This window comes from Aspergillus pseudoviridinutans (genome assembly GCF_018340605.1).
Source record: "Aspergillus pseudoviridinutans IFM 55266 DNA, scaffold_7, whole genome shotgun sequence".
NCBI classification, from domain to species: domain Eukaryota; kingdom Fungi; phylum Ascomycota; class Eurotiomycetes; order Eurotiales; family Aspergillaceae; genus Aspergillus; species Aspergillus pseudoviridinutans.
This window is the reverse complement of record NW_025091287.1, coordinates 398,181-415,235: the sequence shown is the minus strand read 5'-3', so window position 1 is coordinate 415,235 and position 17,055 is coordinate 398,181. Positions and strand designations below refer to the sequence as shown.

The following is a 17,055-nucleotide window of genomic DNA, read 5'->3' as shown; positions in this document are numbered from 1 at the left end:
CGCTTGTTTGATGGATGAGAGCGCTGCGATCATCAATGCGTAGCTTGTAATAGCGTCGCGAACGCAGCAGACTCTACAGCCTGATGGCTTCGACCTGAAAGGACCGGATATGAAGTTGTCCAACCTACTGGGGAGTGAAAGCTCGAATAAATTGATCATGAATACTAATCCAGGTAAGGTATCAACGAAACAATTTGAAGCGTCTAAAAACTATCCACATGCACCGAGTGCAAAATATCCGATCATCTACAGCCTGCAACAAACCTACATTGCTCTTCACACGGCCATGGAAAGACAGGTTTACGACTCCGCCAGAGCCGCTTCGCCCTCGTAAAACTTAGGCAACGGCTCGAGCTTCTGCCGAAGAATCCAAACCCGAAAATGCCAAACGGCGTTCCTAATCTGATACGCAGCGTGCTTCCTTGTCGGAACCGAAAACACCTGGTCCAGTTCCTCCAACGTAAGAGCTGCAACCGTTAGTATTAGCACGCATACGAATGACATGACCCAAAACTTACCCTTCGTCTCGGGAACAAAAAGCAAGATCAACACCCAGCCGATCAAACACCACGCCGCGTACCACCCAAAGGCACCCTGCGGCTTGAACGCATCCAGCAGCATCGGCCACGTAAACGAGAGGATGAAGTTGAAACACCACGTCGTCGCCGTCGCCCACGACATCCCTACCTCACGCACGTGCAGCGGGAATGCTTCCGCCGAGTATGTGAACGGCACGGGACCCTCGCCGGGCGAGTAAAAGACCTCGAACAGATACATCCCTGTCGTGACCATCGCGACGCGCTTCTTGCTGAAGGGATTGTCCGGTTCGATCCAGAAGGAGAAGCCGGACCAGAAGAGGCAGATGGCGAGGAAGGGGAAGGTGAAGAGGAGGAGGTTGCGGCGGCCCCAGGTGTCGATTGTGAAGAAGGCGGGCAGAGCGAAGACCCAGTTGAGGATTCCGGTGCCCATGGATGCGAGGAGGGCTTGTTGGATGCTGTAGCCGGAATCGACGAAGATGGTGGTGGAATAATAGGCGATTACGTTGACGCCGCAGAACTGTTGGAATTAGTTACTTAACTGGACTGTGGTAGAAATGGTGCAAAGAGTGATGTAAATGTTTTCGAAGATGAAATACTGGAAGTCTTACCTGCTGCATGAACATGACGATCCAGGTAGCCAGAGTAGCCCGACGATTGCGGGGAATCGTAAACAGTTCGATAAACATGGTGAAAAAGTTCTTGCCCTTGTTCACCTTCCTCTCCAGCTCCACTCCGACATATGCGTAGTACAGATCTCGGGCGGCTTGCAGGTCGGTCGGCCGGAGGATACGGAACGCGGCAAACGCCTTGTCGATCTTGTTGTGCTCGATCAACCATCGAGGAGACTCGGGACAGTAGTAGACTTGTGCACAGACAATCAGCGGGAGGACAACGGTCGAGCCCAGCATCAGACGCCAGGAGAGGTTGTCAGACAACCCCATGAATGCGACGCCCATGATGTTCCCCAGCATGATACCGAACGCCGTCCACATCTGCCACATCATGACCAGGGCGCCTCGGATCGGGGCTGGTGAGCATTCAGCCGCGTAGACGGGTACAGTCGATGACTTGGAACCGATCCCGAGACCGAGCACGAAGCGAGCGATGAAGAGGTTGACCCAGGAGTTGGCAACTCCCTCCCAGATCGAGGCGACGGCGGCGATGAAGCAGGAGAGGAAAATTGTACCTCGTCGGGCGAGATAGCGGTTCAGAGGTTCGGTGAGCCAGCATCCGAGAATGGCGCAGGCCAGGTACGGTGCACCGACAATGAGGCCGGTGAGGTATCTCTGCATGGATGGGGAAAATCTCGAGTTTTCAGGGTGATCCTTGTCCGTGATGTTGAACTGCTTCAGGTAGATGGCTTGAGCGCCATTGTTGACTGTTTCATCCATGCCTTGAACTGCTGCGGCCAGCGAGCACATGGCTGGTGGAGATCAGCTCTGCTTTAGGTACTCTGCTATCCATTGCGGTATACCTACAAGCCAAGAAATAAAGTCGCCATGGCTGGGACCATTTGTGGGTATCCTCCCGACGAAGAACAGCCTTCTCGTCCTCGTTGAGCTCGGGCAAGTCCAGAGCACCAGCCGGATTCTGCGAGATGAGGGCTCCTTTGCGAAATGCGTCGATGTGGTCCATCAAACCGTATTTCTGACAGAAGTCTTCCACATTTTGCAGCAGTTTATCCCGAGGGACATTGGCAAGGGGGTTCTGAAATACCGCATTCAGCCTACTGGGCGACCGGCCTTCGAGGTCGAAAATGTCCTTTCGCTGAGTGGTATCCTCATCATGTTGAAAAGCCGTGGGCTTTTCTCCTTTGGGACCAACCAACTCCTCCGAGGGAGTGGAAGGCAAGTCACCTTCTTTCATCGTGTGGATAGTAATCTTTCAAGGTAACAGAGAGTCGAGAGATGGAACAAAGTCTACGGTGTCTTCTCACCCAGCCGTATCCGTGCAAGGGACATAACCTGGGGTAATGCGGGCACAACGTCTCCACTGCATGAGTTGTGGGGATTGTTCCAGTCTTATATCGTCTGGGGAAGAGTGTCCAAAATACGGGAGATGTCTCCATGAGGGCTGATTGACTCGCTGACGGACACGCTCATTGGACGGCTAGTCAACTGATGAGGCATATTCCACTCCAGTTCCAACACTGGAGGGGATACGTGACAGCCTATTGGAAGACCATCGCGATTCTATACACAATCCCGGAAATATAGTCGACCATTGTCTCTGACTGGGCTGTCCCGGCCGCAGAAACTCGGGTATGCTGTCATAATTTCAGGGATCCCTGTTCTCTTAGACGGTTTGCTTTGAGTTCAGAGAGACCAAGGACGAAGGATATCCGAGTAGCCGAGCGCAAGCGAATCGGAGATGGCATCTTCGAGGGTGGGATGAGATCAGTGGCTGCATGGATATTCACTTGTCTATCACTTGACACCCGTCTCTGCCAATCATTGCAACTGCCGGTCCTTTTGGGAGAGTTTTGCGCCCATGCGGGGGCCTGAAGCCACCCGTCATTAGCACTTGGGCTTACTATTAGTGGCCACTGGTTTCTCCGCAGTTAGGTACTGTGGAGGTACTTAAGTGGATCCTATCGCGGCCAAAACGCCTCCCGTGCGCCAATCCGGCTCAAGCGTAACCAAGCAGCCTCATACAGTCTTGACTGCCTTGTCATGCATTGGCATTACAGCAGCTGTAGATTATGTGTAGAACACACTTTCTATATTGATCTTAGTCATACATTATGCTGGTTGACTGACTGTTTTAATTGCACAACGCAAGCCATTTCGCTATGCCAAGAAGCTACGATGTCGTCGCCTAAGTGGAATAATACGTGCAATCTGCATGCAGTCACTGTTCTGAGTCAGGCATATCTCTGTTTATAGAGGGCCAATACTCATACAGCAGATATTAGAATTATGAAAAATGATAACCAATATAATGTCTCAGCCTCGTCCGTCCATGCATATCCATCCATGAAATGGTGGTCAGCATTAACCCTGTCAATGAATGAGGCCTCCACGACACCACAGCTGTTCGAGGACAGAGGAGTCTGGCTTAATCGCAGTATTTGATAGAATTCTTTTACAACATGACCGATAAAATCCAGTTCGATTGGCAATCCATACCTTGTTGTCGGCAGATCGCAGGGTGTGTTAGTAGGCGGAATACATAATCAAGACTGTACCTCTTAGCCTTCCCACTCAGAGTTAGCAGCAGGCAAGGGAGAACAATGACAATCGTTTGCTGTCAATTTGGAGAGCAATAAATAAACATACAACCAACGAAAATTTACCTCTTTCCTCTTTTCTTCCCATTACGCCCAAAGAGAACCTAGAAATCAGCAATAGGTCACGTGACACGAGTTTGACCTGGTGGATGGCCACGTGACATATAGCTCAAACACCGTAAAGGTCATGTGATATAAATGCTGGTAGAATCAACAGATCCATCTTCCCTCGTTGTCGCACAATCATCCGCGTTCCATGCAAGCATGCTGTTTCCTGCAATTTAGTTCCACTGCTGACGCGTTCCTTGAATCAAGGGTGACAGCAGTTTTGCTACCATGGAAGCTCAGCCCATCATGGTGGACGCAGTACGCCATGACGCGCAGGAGATTTCATTGGCTCGAGGAGGAGGACAAGGCTGAAATGATCCTCTGACGCTGAAGCTGACGCCAAGCCTAGCCTCGCATCCTCAAGTTGACTTACCCCACTCAACACCGCGTCGCACCGATTCAGGGGTTTTCGAGAATGTTGTGGGCACAAGATCTCTTTCAGATTCGTTGTAACCATGCATGGATCGCGATCGCACTATGATTATACCGTGGCATGGATCAGCGCGCTGCCGCTGGAGATGGCCGCTGCGAGACAGATGTTCGACAAATTCCACGACAGACTGCCGCAGCCATTGACCGATACAAACACGTACACGCTGGGTAATATCTGCGGTCACAATGTGGTTCTGGCATGTCTTCCGTCCGGTGTCTACGGTACTACTTCGGCTGCTACAGTCGTCGCTCAAATGCGCTCTACCTTCCCTAGGCTTCAATATGGGCTGCTGGTGGGGATCGGGGGAGGCGCACCCAGCGAAAAAGTTGATATACGGCTAGGCGATGTGGTGGTTAGTAAGCCCACACGCACCTAGTTACGGCGGAGTAGTACAATATGACTACGGCAAAACCGTGGCTGGTGGGCGGTTTGAGCAGAGTGGCATGCTCAACAGGCCTCCTGAAATACTTCTCACACCGATGTCGAAGCTACAGGCAGAGCTGCACTGTCATGAGAACCCAATAGCTAATCCACTCCTGGAGCGGTCCGAAGCTAATGGAGGAATTGGCTTCGGTTTCCCCTATCCAGGCCACAGCCACGACCTATTGTTTGAGTCAACATATGCGCATGTGGGGTCAGATGATACATGCCAGAACTGTGATGCGCTCCACCTGGTTCCCAGAAAAGCCCGTGCATCGGACGAGCCCAAGATTCACTACGGCTTAATTGCCTCCGCGAACCAGGTTATGAAGGACGGCCCAACACGCGACATGCTGACTCGGAACCTCGATATTTTATGCTTCGAGATGGAAGCAGCTGGGCTGATGAATCATCTTCCCTCAATTGTGATTCGTGGCATTTGCGACTATTCTGACTCCCACAAACACAAGGATTGGCAGCCGTATGCAGCACTAACAGCAGCTGCTTATGGCCGTTTACTTCTATCAGTCGTTCCTGTTCCATATTCTGGGAAGAATGATCAATTCCTCACAATGGAGGAAAAGGAGTGTTTAGAAAAGCTTTTCCTGACAGACCCCGGAGATGACCTAAACGCGCTCAAGCGTAGGAAAGGAGGTCGGGGACGTGTGAATGGGTTCTGGAATCACCGGAAATCAGGCGATGGCTTGGAAGGAAAGTCGAGCTGCAGGGCGTGAATCGAACATTCTGTGGCTTCACGGCAATCCAGGAACAGGCAAATCAACGATGGCTATCACCCTCGCGGAAAAGCTGCTTGAAGATCCCTTATTTGCAGGTGAAGATGCCATACTTGCCTCCTTCTTCTGCGACTCGAGTTCTGAAAACCACAGGACTGCCACGGCTGTATTGCGTGGCTTGCTCTACCAAACAATCAAGAAACGTCCGTCATCACTGGGACCCCTTGTATCAAAGTACCGCGGTCACAAGGATAAGCTATTCTCCTCCTTTGATGCTTTGTGGTCAGTCTTGATGGAAATTGGGAATAGCAGCGATTCGAAACTGTACTGTATCATTGATGCCTTGGATGAATGCGACGATGAAGTGCTGGAATCTCTGCTGCCACAGCTGAACCGAAGCTTTCAATCCGGTGATTCCCGCAACAATCATTACGGAATTCACATCTTGATAACAAGCCGTCCGTATGAAGAAATCAGAGTACATTTGGCTGAGTTTCCGAATCAAAATCTTGCTTCATATTCTCAGATCCGCAACGATCTTGCAATTTTCATCGAGCAGAAGGTCGAAGAATTGAGTGTGAAGAAGCAATACTCTGCTAATATTCGCCGCAATGTTGCAGCAATATTGAATGATAAGGCCGAGGGAACGTTCCTATGGGCTGGTTTGGCATGTGGTGAATTAGTCAGAGTTCGATCGAGGGACGCAGTTGCGACACTAGAAAAATTACCGAGTGGCCTTAGTTCAATGTACAAGAGGATGCTCGACATGGCTGTTGAAGATTGCCAGGAGGACAAAAGCACGATCATCCAGTTATTGACCGTCATTGTGGTTGCCCGTCGTCCATTGACTCTGTTAGACGTAGCGGAAGCTTGCAATCTCTATGAAGCAGATGACCCGGAGGACCGAGTAGCGTATGTCCGTGAGGATGTCTTCGATTGTCGCCTACTGGTCGTAATTCACGATGACAGGGTGATGCTGCTCCACAAATCCGTCAAGGACTTCTTAACTCGTTATCAAAATGTCCATATCATCAATGAGCAGCTAGCTCACGCGGAGTTCGTTAGCCGTTGCATTGACGTCCTGATGCAGGGTTTGGGTGAAGAAAGACCGGTACTATCTTCAATTCTGGGCAATGCTATTGGCGACCGTTCCTTTCTGCTTTATTGTGTGGAATTCTGGCCTGAGCATGCTCATTTGGCAGGATCCGAATTCAAAATCGCGGAACGCCACGATGCCTTTTTCGAACTAGACTCCTCAGCACGAGAGACATGGTTAGACCTTCTTCGCCAATTCAATCTGTCCGTCGGTTATGTTCCATTCAAGTTCTCTATTTTTCACATTGCGGCGAGATGGGGCATTCCTGCCCTCATTTCCCATGCACTATCCAGGCGGAGTCGTCTGTGCGAGCCAGGGAACGCAGAAGCGGAAAACTTCCATCTGCTGCGGGATCATCTTATTAATTCACGTTGTTCGAAAGGAACCACCCCGCTCGAAGAGAGTGCTATCCGGGGCCATTCCGACGTATTCGGCCTTCTGCTGGATTTGACAGATGGTCTAACACCGCTGCCCGATGAAGCTATCGCCGCGGCAATTCAGAATCCGCGCAGAGGGGCGGGCCTCGTCAAGCTTCTCATTGATAGAGGAAGACTGCAGGCTATCCCAGAGAGGCGTTTGATGCTAGCTTCTACCGAAACGTGGGATTTGCTGCTGGATTACTTTGGCCTCGAATTTCCTGTTTCTGAACAAATGCTTCTACAAATTTGCTGTAGTGAAAATGGCGCCGATATATTGAGGGCATTGTCAAGAAATCTGCAAGGTCGATTACCAATCACCAAGGGAGTTCTTACAGACGCCGCCTTGAACCGCGACGCAAGGTTCGCGGAGTTTCTGCTGGATGACGTCGGAAAAACGATCCCAATCAGTGCAGACTTCACCTATTACGCTTTGCTCAATAGGAAGCATGGGCCAGGTATAATTGACCTTGTGCTGGCTCTTTGGCAGAGGGGCTCGCTAGTCTTGGAGTGCCCGCAAGAAGACCCTATCCTGCTACTCATACAGCAGCTGCAGAGCCACACTGTTATCCCAGAGCAGGTAGCATGTGTCTTGCGCGTGATTCAGAACAGGGGGTTCAAACTTTCGCCCTCGATGGCCCTCGTAAGACTGGTGGCAAAAACCGGAGACGACAATCTTTACAAGGAAGTTCTGCGGAATCGGGAGGCGGTGGCCTTTATAAATGAGAGAATCTTGGTCTGCATGGTAGAGCGAATGACTGCAGAGATGTTTGACTTCTCCCTGGACACCCTGGGCGGTGAGCTTCCCATCAGCGCTCACGTCGTTGAGGCTGCGGCTGCGAATTTTGAACATGGAGACCAGATGATGCAAAAACTGTTCAAGATCTCAGGGGGTAACCTTCCTGTCTCCGCCTTGACTTTTAGCCGTGCAGCAGAAATAGTACAAACGCAGCGGCATGGCAGTCAAACGCTCACGTTTCTGCTCCAGCATTCCAAAGACCGCGTTCCGGCCTCACCAAGTGTCATTAGATTTGCTGCTGCATCGGGGAGAGAGGGATACCCGATCATTGAAGCAATACTCGATTGCTTAGAAACCAATGGTTTGACTGCAGAAGCCGACTTGATTCCCACTGTCATATCCGATGGCTGTGCAGAGTTAGTGTTGTTTATACTGGATCGAACTGGCAGCTCACTCCCAATCACCGAGGAGACACTTGCTTTGGCCACCGGAAATCATTGGGATGGCATACGAATGGTTAGACTCCTAGCACAGCGTGCTTGCGGGCGATTGCCCTGGCACGAGGAAGCGTTCAGACGATGTGATGAAGTCAATATGCGTCCCATCTTTACCGAATGGTCGAATGAAGGCGCCCTCACACATGAGATGATCCACGCTGCAGCGATCTACATAGCCCAGAAGTCTATTACACGGGAGACTCCGTGCATAAGGCTCTTATCAGTTACTGGAAGCGCGTCGATTTTGCCGAAGATATTGTCGCAGTAATATGAAGATTCTAACAAATCTGCTAACTCTGTACGATGACATCTCGCTCATTGACAAGGAGACGATGCAACTCGCAGCGAAGACCAATTCACCTGGGACCTTGATCGATTTAATGATTAGACACCGCCAGGAGGATCTAATTTTGACCGAGGAGGTTGTCGAAGTCGCGGCGTGGAATTCATGGGGGAGGGATGAGGCCATCACCTTCTTATTGGAGCAGTACGGAGAGATGACCCCTGTCTCAGAGCACGCACTCGTCTTTCTGTTGCTCAATTTCTCGGACAGAAATCGTACCGTGGCGCGCTTCCTCGAGGGCCGGCCGGATGCAATCTTGGGGTCGCCGACGATTCTCAAAGCTGCCGCTGCAGGGCGTAATCGGCAAATCGTCAGAAGGATCCTTGAGTCTTATCCGTTCGAGATCACGGATGAGATCTTTGAAGCAGCAGCAGGGGACTCTCCAGCTGCGAAAGATATCTTTTGCATGCTTCTTGCCAAAAGCGGACATCACATTACGGAGAGAATGATTCAGATTTCGCCGAAAAGAAGCGTTGAGATCTATTCATTCCTTATTGATGAGACCAGAGATAGAATTCCAATTAGCACCGGCACGCTTATTGCCGCCTTGAATGGTTCATTGGATGCGGTCAAAACGCTACTCAGATATCCCATCGATGTGAACCAGATTACGGAAGAGTTTTTGGTAATGGCAGGACAGCACTGGGCGCCTGAACAGCTGTTTCCTCTCCTCTTCGAACGATTTGGTGACCAGATAAAAATCACCGAAAAGGTTGTTGCAGCCACGATCGAAAGTTCTCATAACAGTCTATTCATTGCACAGTTACTGAGCCGTCTCCATAGCGCGACGCCTCTCACTGAGGCGGTGCTAGTAGCCGCGGCAAAAAGCAAACTGCATATGCCTGAGCTCGTCGAACTTTTCAATCGCCTTCTGAGCATGGTCGGAGATGATAAGGTCATTACAGAAGCGACATTTGTTGCCGCGGCCGGCAATGGATTAAATGGTGCATGGATAATGCAGCTGCTACTCAGTCGTAGGAGTGATTTCCAGATTACGGAATCAGTGAGCAAGGCAGCAGTGTTCAGCGCCATGTCATCTGGTCCCTATGTAATGGAAGTGCTTCTGGATCTGAAAGAAGACACAGTCCCTATCACCGAGGGGGTTCTGCTGATGGCCACTCGGAACCCCACTGATAGGTACAATATCTTCAGATTATTGGTAAGAGAAAGATTTATCTCTGTTCGCGCTTGTATCACCCAGAGACTTTTGCTCACTATCGCGGCGAGCGGGGATATGATGATTCTGTCACTCTTGGAAAGAAGGTTTGAAATCCCAATCACAAATGAACGGCGCTCGATCTGTCGGCTGTATATTGGCGCCCGTGATGGCAACAGGCGGGCGGTACAGTCCCTTCTTCGTCAAGGGGTGCCGCCAGATACACGAAGCGCCAGAGGAGAGACTCCTCTTTGGATGGCAACAGCCGGTCAGCACGATTTGATAGTCAAAGACCTCTTGGCAACAAAAGCGGTAGACGTTGACGCTGTTTCAATGACCGGAGACTCGCCACTTATCAGAGCAGTGGAAAGTTACAATGTCCCCATTGTACGCCTTTTACTGGCTGCAGGTGCGAATCCGAACCTGGCCAAGTACGGAAAGACAGCCTATGCGTTAGCAAAGGAGCGGTCCTACTTGCGTATGATGGCTATCATGAGAGAATATGGGGTTAAATGAAACAAGTAATAAATTGGCGCGTCCGCCCTTGGAAAGAATGGCAGCCTGAATATCTTCTCAACAACATTGTACTACAACCCCACACCAGTCAACCACTTCTTAATATGTGGTATCAATCCAACTGTTCCAGCCGCTGCCAAGGACCGTGTTCTTGCTAACAGCAGCAGAGATGGTAGTCTCATACTCTCTCTTCGAGGTATCCGATCCAGTACCCGTGTTATTGTACTCATAGTAGAGCGGTGTCGCGCCCGCGGCCATGGTCGTCCAGCCCTTGGCGTTGATGATGTTTGACAACTCGGAATTCTGGTAGATGACACGGGCAAGCACACGCCATGGACGGCCGAGGTAGACATCACCGGCAAGATCGAGGCCGGATTTCCCATAGATGTTGCAGTGGTCGATCGCGTACCAGGTGGTCTCGGAGGAGCTCGTGCGCGACATGGCGGTGATTGCACCGCCGCCCACGGAGACGATGTCACATTCGCCGAACCAGGCGGAGGCGTCACCGAAGATGTAGTCCACGGCTCCTAGAGGACATTAGCATATGTGGATGGACATGGATGCAGTGGAGAATACATACCCTCGATGTAGCAGTTAGAGTAGTATTGAAGGCCCGCTTTGGCGTAGAGAGTGTCCTGGTAGCCGACGAAACTGCATCCGTAGAAGCCAAGTTTGTCGGCATTGGCAACGAGACTATAACATCCTGTCAGTTACCTTCGGTAGATGGCTCTTGGGAGGCAGCGTACGCCACGGCCTGCGCGCCCTTGCCGTAACCATTGACAACGTTGATGTTGTACATCTTGAACCCGGCCGACACGACGTTGACCGTGGCACTCTTATCGAGCGATCCCGCCTCCGGAGAGGAGATGGTATGGGTGATAGTGACCCCGTTCTTCTTGTAAGAACTCGTGTCGGTCGTCTCGCCGTACATGGTCAGCTTTCCGGAGTAGTTGATGGTGATCTGCTCCGTGTACGTGCCAGAGGCAATGTAGATGCAGGCATCGGACGTGGACGAGCCAAGAGCGTTCAACGCAGCGCCGATGGTCGAGTATTTGCCCGACGAGCCGACAGTGAGGCATCCGGACGGGGCGCTTGTGCGGCTACTCCGTTCCTCGATGGGGCTTGCAGAGCCCGCGAGGGTAAGGCCCAGAAGGCCGAGGACGACAGAGGGAAGATACATTCCAGAGTGTGGAGTCTGGATGTCTTTGAGAAACGATTGTTGATACTCCAGGAAATCTCAAGAGCGATGGGCTTCTTCAATTAAAACAAATCTTGTAGTCTAGTACAAAGCTCGATATGGAGAAGTCACATGGCGCACCCCTTGAGACGAATTTCTCCGTAGTTGAGGCCCAAGCTATTTCATTTTTTCCATGAATCGACTGGCCAATCAACCATACCTCCAATTCTTCAGGATCCTCAGGATCCTGGGAAATCTGCGGATCCCTCGGAGGATGCTAAAGAAAGCCGAGTTGTCCTTTATTGATTTATTTGCCGGGTTTTCTCCACAAACCCCCTGTTTTTCCAGCATGGCTGAAAATCCCCCTATCCAAGCTGGGGACGTACTGACTCTGAAACGCGCTGAAAACGGATAGTAGCGAGATGCAGTTAGTCTACCACACTTAGAGTGCGGTAGTGGGGAAGGCATAGATGAAGACCTAGATTTTCCTCGAATGACGCGGAGTATGCATTAATTTAGTACCCCGTGCCCCAGATGTCTTGGAGTCTAAACGCGCGTTGGGTCCATTATGGTTTTGGCTGAACGTAAAATCATCAAAGTTGAATGATGATTGCTTTAAGTCCGACTCTCATCAGTTCTCTGCCTGATCAATTTATCCGTCTCGTCCAATGTAGTATATATATGTTTTCGATCTCTCGTCGCGTCTCAGCCATCATTGATTGTAGAAGTAATTGGACAACATGGCGCCTTATCGCAATCTCGCTCTTCTCTCTCTATTGAGCCTAGGCAGCGCTGCTCCCTCGCAGGTTGAGCGCTCTCCTGATGCAGTCATCCAGCCTCGTGCCGTCTGCACTCCCACCGCTGGTGGAAGTGCGTCCATCGACGATGTTCCGGCCATCACCAAGGCCATTTCCTCATGCGGCAATGGAGGCACGATAGTATTTCCCGCTGGGTCAACCTACTACTTGAACAGTGTGCTGGACCTTGCTGGGTGTTCGAACTGTGACATTCAGGTGGAGGGTTTGCTCAAGTTCAGTGGCTCGACCGACTACTGGGGTGGCAGGACCGCAATGATCAATGTCAATAAGATCAATGGCTTGAAGCTCCGATCGTTGACTGGTTCGGGTGTTATCGATGCTAATGGACAGAATGCGTAAGGTGCATCTATCCTTCTGAAGCTGGAGCTAATCGACAGTATAGATACGATCTTTTTGCATCCAATAGCAGCTATAAACGACCCACACTGCTCTACATTACCGGTGGTAGCAACATCGAAGTGTCCGGCCTCCGCCAGAAGAACCCACCGAACGTGTTCAATTCGGTCAACGGCAACGCGGAGAACGTCATTTTTACGAACCTCCGTATGGACGCAACCTCCAAGTCCGCGAATCCCGCGAAAAACACGGACGGCTTCGACATCGGTGCCAGCACGTATGTCACCATCTCCTCCGTCAACGTGAGCAACGACGACGACTGCGTGGCCTTTAAGCCGGGCTGCAACTATGCGACCGTCGAGAATGTCACCTGCACCGGATCGCACGGTATCTCCGTCGGCTCTCTGGGGAAAAGCAGCGCCGATACGGTGCAGAATGTCTACGCGCATGGCATCACCATGATCAATTCTAGCAAGGCAGCCGGTATCAAGACCTACCCCAGCGGTAACGGCCATGGCTTGTCAACAGTGAAGAATGTGACTTTCTCCGACTTCACCGTGCAAGGGTGCGACTATGCCTTCCAGATCCAGAGCTGCTATGGTGAAAGCGCCTCCTACTGCGCGAGTAACCCGGGCAATGCCGTCCTGCAGGATATCGTCGTGAAGGGGTTCTCAGGAACCACGAGCAGCAAGTATGATCCCGTTGTCGCGAACCTGGATTGTGGCGCCGATGGCACTTGCGGTGTTAGTGTCAGTGATTTTACGGTCAAGGCGCCATCTGGAAAGGCAACAGTTCAGTGTGCTAACACGCCTTCAAATCTGGGTGTGACCTGCACCTCGGGTGCTTCGGGTTGATTCTTCAGCAGATTATTGTTTCTGACTGATTCGTAAGAGAACTCGGTCGTTGGGTTTCTATGGTTTACCTGCTTTGGCGTGAAAGACCACAGGATGACCAGCCAGTCTCCTATGTCCTCTGGGGTTGCGTATTATGTTGGCTCTATCTTGCCTTCTCTGCTGCGATCGATTCTCGCTTGACTATATGACTGTTCGTAATTTCGAATGATCGAAGTAGCCCGAGTCTACAAGCAAAGATCGATTCCTTGCCCAGCCAACATGGTTATATAAATATCTTTCTTGGCGCGTCTCAGAAGTTAAAGTCCGAGCAGTCCCCAGTTATATATATCCTTAGCAGGTCTTTTTAGGATCTTAAATATAACGATGCCCCAAATCGCTAGGCATTTAGAAACTTGTGACCTATTTTTGTAGGACGCACAAGAGATGCCATGAGTTGATAAATTTGTGCTACCTGTCTCCCGAGTAAGGGCTACCACAGTCTCCAAATAAGGCATTGCCAGAGTGTCCTTGTAGGAAAAGGTATGCAGTCAATCTATGGCATTCTATAGGGCATGAAGTCGCGTAGTTTATCCAATACCGTGGCTTGCCGCAGGGCATCTCATACCACAGGGCAATGCGCAGTCCACGGAAAACCGTGGCTTGCCTAGGAGAGAGACATCAGTACGGAATCAACAACTTGAGTAGGAAGTGGCACTCACGTTATTCGGTCTGCGTTCGCATTGAGCAGATCCGCCAGTGGGACTATGCCTTTGGACAGCTGCTCCTCTTCCTCATCGGTCACATAGCCACCCTCCCCGGCGCCTTCTTCGACCTCCTCTTCGGGCTTGCGGCGGGCGGGTTCGATGTTGTGCTGACAAGGGGACGTTTGATGCGGTGTCGCTTTCGGAGGAGAAGGTCGGCCAGGGTGAGAGGCGCTTGTGCGAGCGGTACCCTGGTATTGTGCGGCGGCTCGTCCGGAAGGGTGGGTTTGTTGTTGTTACCAGCTGCAATTGGACCGAGGAGGAGCTTGTTGCGTGGTTACGCGGGGGGATCAGGCCCAGAACGAGGATAGATTGGTTGTGTATGGGAGGGTCGAGTATCTGCGGTTTCGGTTGGGGGGATGGAGGGGCAGGGGGTTTGTACGGTGTGTTTTCAGCGTGTCTAGATAAAGTAAAGTACTTGGTATGGAAGATCATATATACATCAGTCATGGGAGCCACGTCTATACAGGAAACAAAAGACTGTACTCCGTACAGTCAGATGCTACTCCCTCCTTTGTAAAAGAGCAACCACACACMATCTCCGCCGATTCTCCGGCCCCTCGCCTTCACGCTCGGGCATCCACTCACGCCGCACCTCGCCCCCATCCTCGCTGGTGGCAATAAGATCCCGCTCGTAAATGCGCTCGATCTTCAGTCCATTCTGCACGGCCGTCTCGAAGAACCACGCTACAATCGCGCGCCCCGTGTGGAACCCGGCCACGACCCAGACCTTCCCGCTCGGCGCCAGGAACCAATTCATCGTGCGCACCAGGTTCTCATGCTGCGAGCGCATCCAGTAGCAGTCGGCCGCGATGATGCGGGTGAAGGTGCCGCGGTGCGCGACGGCCCACGGGTCCGATTCCAGCGTGCCCCATTTATGCGGCTGGCTCGTGACTTTCGTTTCTGTCGCCGCCAGATTACGGCGAATGTTAAAGTGGATAGCGCCGGTTAATGCAGGCGACGACGGGTGATCGGTGATGGTGACAGCCGCAGCGTGCGCACGCGCACATATAACAGAAGGCAACGCAGCGCCAGCGCCGAGTTCCAGCACGCGCTCGCCGCGCACCGTCCACATGGCCGTGTCGGCGTCGAGCTCGCCGCGCGCGGCGAGGGTGTCGGCCTTTTCCACGCCCTCGGCAACCACCATCGCAGCGCTCCAGAGGAAATGCGCAAACAGCTTGCGACCCTCGTCGACGGCGTTCACGCTGCCATCTTCTGACGGCAAGCCGGCGGCGATCTCCTCCGAGCGGCGCTCGCTCTGGCTCGGGTAGGAGGGTACCATGATCTCGAGGTCGCCGTAGCGCGGAGAGGTGTACAGGAGGCGCTGGCCGGGGTCTCCGTGGAAGGAGGGCGCGTCGTCGGGGAAAAGATGGGGGAGGAAGGCGGAGAAGAGGTCCTCGGCGGAGGAGTAGTCGTCGCTGTTGTCTTCATCGTGGAAGTCGGGGGGAGGGGCAGACTCGGTGGGGATGGAAGATGCCGGTTGGAGGCGGGGGAGCGGACGGATGCGTGAATGGAGCATGTTGAATCTCCGTCGAGGAGCTCCTTCAGATCCCTTCCTGGATGGGGGAGAACCTCCCTTGGAAGTGTTCCAAGTTGTTGTGTTGTATTGTGCTGTATACTGGGACGGAGGACACGATTTTCTTGGTAGAGGATCATGGCGTAAGCTGATTGGCGGATATCTTGGCGGTGAGACTATGCCAGCGGAACCCTTCCGCCTGATCAMATGATTTATTCTCGAGCCAACGATGGACGGCGTTCGATCTGCCATTAATGCCATGAGCAGGCATACACAGTACATCAAGAGGCACCATCTAGTTCATACAGCGCTTGCAGACTCTGTAGATTATATTAACATGGAAACAGACTTTCCAGATATGCTGAGCTCAACCAGGATCACTACCCCTGAGTCTAATCTTACTCAAAGAGTAACTAAGGAGAGGAAATAACAGGTCTTCTATTAGATAGATCCTGGGCAGCAAGACCAATTACTAATGCATCTCTGTCTAGCAGCTGACCATTGCCTAGATCCTACATTAAAAATTGCATTAGACATTGATAGTGTGGGTGGATTTGTGAGTAGTTTGGCAGTGGCTTATTTGCGGGATCAATAGTATCCTACACAGGTGCCTGTCTTTGATCCCCAGTCCGTCCTACATTCAAATCTGATTTTGGTGTAGTATCTTGACCTGAATAGGTGGGTCTATACCATTTGACAACCTGTGGATCAAGTCCCTCACTATTCCTTTAGCTGCCTAATTAGGTTTGAGGATATTTCTCCATATCTGCTCTTTCCCTGACTATACTGTGAAAATTAATAATTAAGCCATCTGTTAGACCATAATTTCAAATAATTGATGGATGATATTCTCCTCCCAATTCTTAATCACTGTCATTCAGGCAATCTTATCCAACACTACCCATCTAGCTTTGATTACAGTTGGCTCAACGCGACCACCTATGGTGTGGAAATACAGTCACAGCAAGTTAATCCACTAGCATGTAAGCAGCTTCTCTTTTACTTTCTTCCTCCTGAGGCGCTCACCACTGTCTAGGAAGAGATTCTCAAGGTGACCCAACGCCCAGGTTTCCAGGACATGAGATCCTGATTGAGGGGAAAAATCTGAAGACCCTGACCAAGGCGCAAATGTTGGCCAATCTGATGGAGGACTTTCAACCGCACTGGCAGAATGCCGTCCACGAGACCTATCTCTCGGAGCCGTTCTTCATGATATTGGAAAGGTAACATGTCCAACAGCCGTATTCAAGCCCTCTGAGAGCCAGCCGCAGACATTGCTCTGGCGGCGATGCCGCCTAGACACCTATAGCCAGTGGATTCATTGCAAACTGCCACCGGATGCTCCCCATGCTCTTCAGCAATTCTGCCCAATCAACATTCTTGAGGAT

General features: G+C 51.5%; 6 protein-coding genes across 6 annotated transcripts; 3 read left to right on the top strand and 3 right to left on the bottom strand.

Moving 5' to 3' along the window:
• Window positions 1-300: 300 nt before the first annotated feature.
• Window positions 301-2,405, bottom strand: Asppvi_009452 (sugar porter family MFS transporter; the record flags this gene model as incomplete). The annotated part of the gene is made up of 4 exons (XM_043305308.1): window positions 301-467; window positions 519-1,056; window positions 1,148-1,962; window positions 2,018-2,405. The coding sequence occupies 4 exons, from the start codon at window positions 2,403-2,405 to the stop codon at window positions 301-303; spliced, it is 1,908 nt and encodes a 635-aa protein (XP_043161243.1).
• A 1,926-nt stretch (window positions 2,406-4,331) lies between these two features.
• On the top strand, window positions 4,332-5,463 carry Asppvi_009451 (uncharacterized protein; the record flags this gene model as incomplete). The annotated part of the gene is made up of 2 exons (XM_043305307.1): window positions 4,332-4,665; window positions 4,700-5,463. 2 exons carry the CDS (start codon window positions 4,332-4,334, stop codon window positions 5,461-5,463), a joined length of 1,098 nt encoding a protein of 365 aa, XP_043161242.1.
• Window positions 5,464-5,512: 49 nt separating this feature from the next.
• Asppvi_009450 (ankyrin repeat domain-containing protein) lies at window positions 5,513-10,226 on the top strand (the record flags this gene model as incomplete). The annotated part of the gene is made up of 2 exons (XM_043305306.1): window positions 5,513-8,415; window positions 8,477-10,226. The coding sequence occupies 2 exons, from the start codon at window positions 5,513-5,515 to the stop codon at window positions 10,224-10,226; spliced, it is 4,653 nt and encodes a 1,550-aa protein (XP_043161241.1).
• A 99-nt stretch (window positions 10,227-10,325) lies between these two features.
• pmeA (putative pectin methylesterase) lies at window positions 10,326-11,406 on the bottom strand (the record flags this gene model as incomplete). The annotated part of the gene is made up of 3 exons (XM_043305305.1): window positions 10,326-10,753; window positions 10,807-10,919; window positions 10,973-11,406. The coding sequence occupies 3 exons, from the start codon at window positions 11,404-11,406 to the stop codon at window positions 10,326-10,328; spliced, it is 975 nt and encodes a 324-aa protein (XP_043161240.1).
• A 737-nt stretch (window positions 11,407-12,143) lies between these two features.
• Window positions 12,144-13,411, top strand: Asppvi_009448 (putative extracellular exo-polygalacturonase; the record flags this gene model as incomplete). The annotated part of the gene is made up of 2 exons (XM_043305304.1): window positions 12,144-12,556; window positions 12,604-13,411. The coding sequence occupies 2 exons, from the start codon at window positions 12,144-12,146 to the stop codon at window positions 13,409-13,411; spliced, it is 1,221 nt and encodes a 406-aa protein (XP_043161239.1).
• Window positions 13,412-13,943: 532 nt separating this feature from the next.
• Window positions 13,944-15,670, bottom strand: Asppvi_009447 (putative nicotinamide N-methyltransferase; the record flags this gene model as incomplete). The annotated part of the gene is made up of 5 exons (XM_043305303.1): window positions 13,944-13,953; window positions 13,989-14,054; window positions 14,110-14,342; window positions 14,392-14,551; window positions 14,688-15,670. The coding sequence occupies 5 exons, from the start codon at window positions 15,668-15,670 to the stop codon at window positions 13,944-13,946; spliced, it is 1,452 nt and encodes a 483-aa protein (XP_043161238.1).
• Between the last annotated feature and the right edge of the window lie 1,385 nt (window positions 15,671-17,055).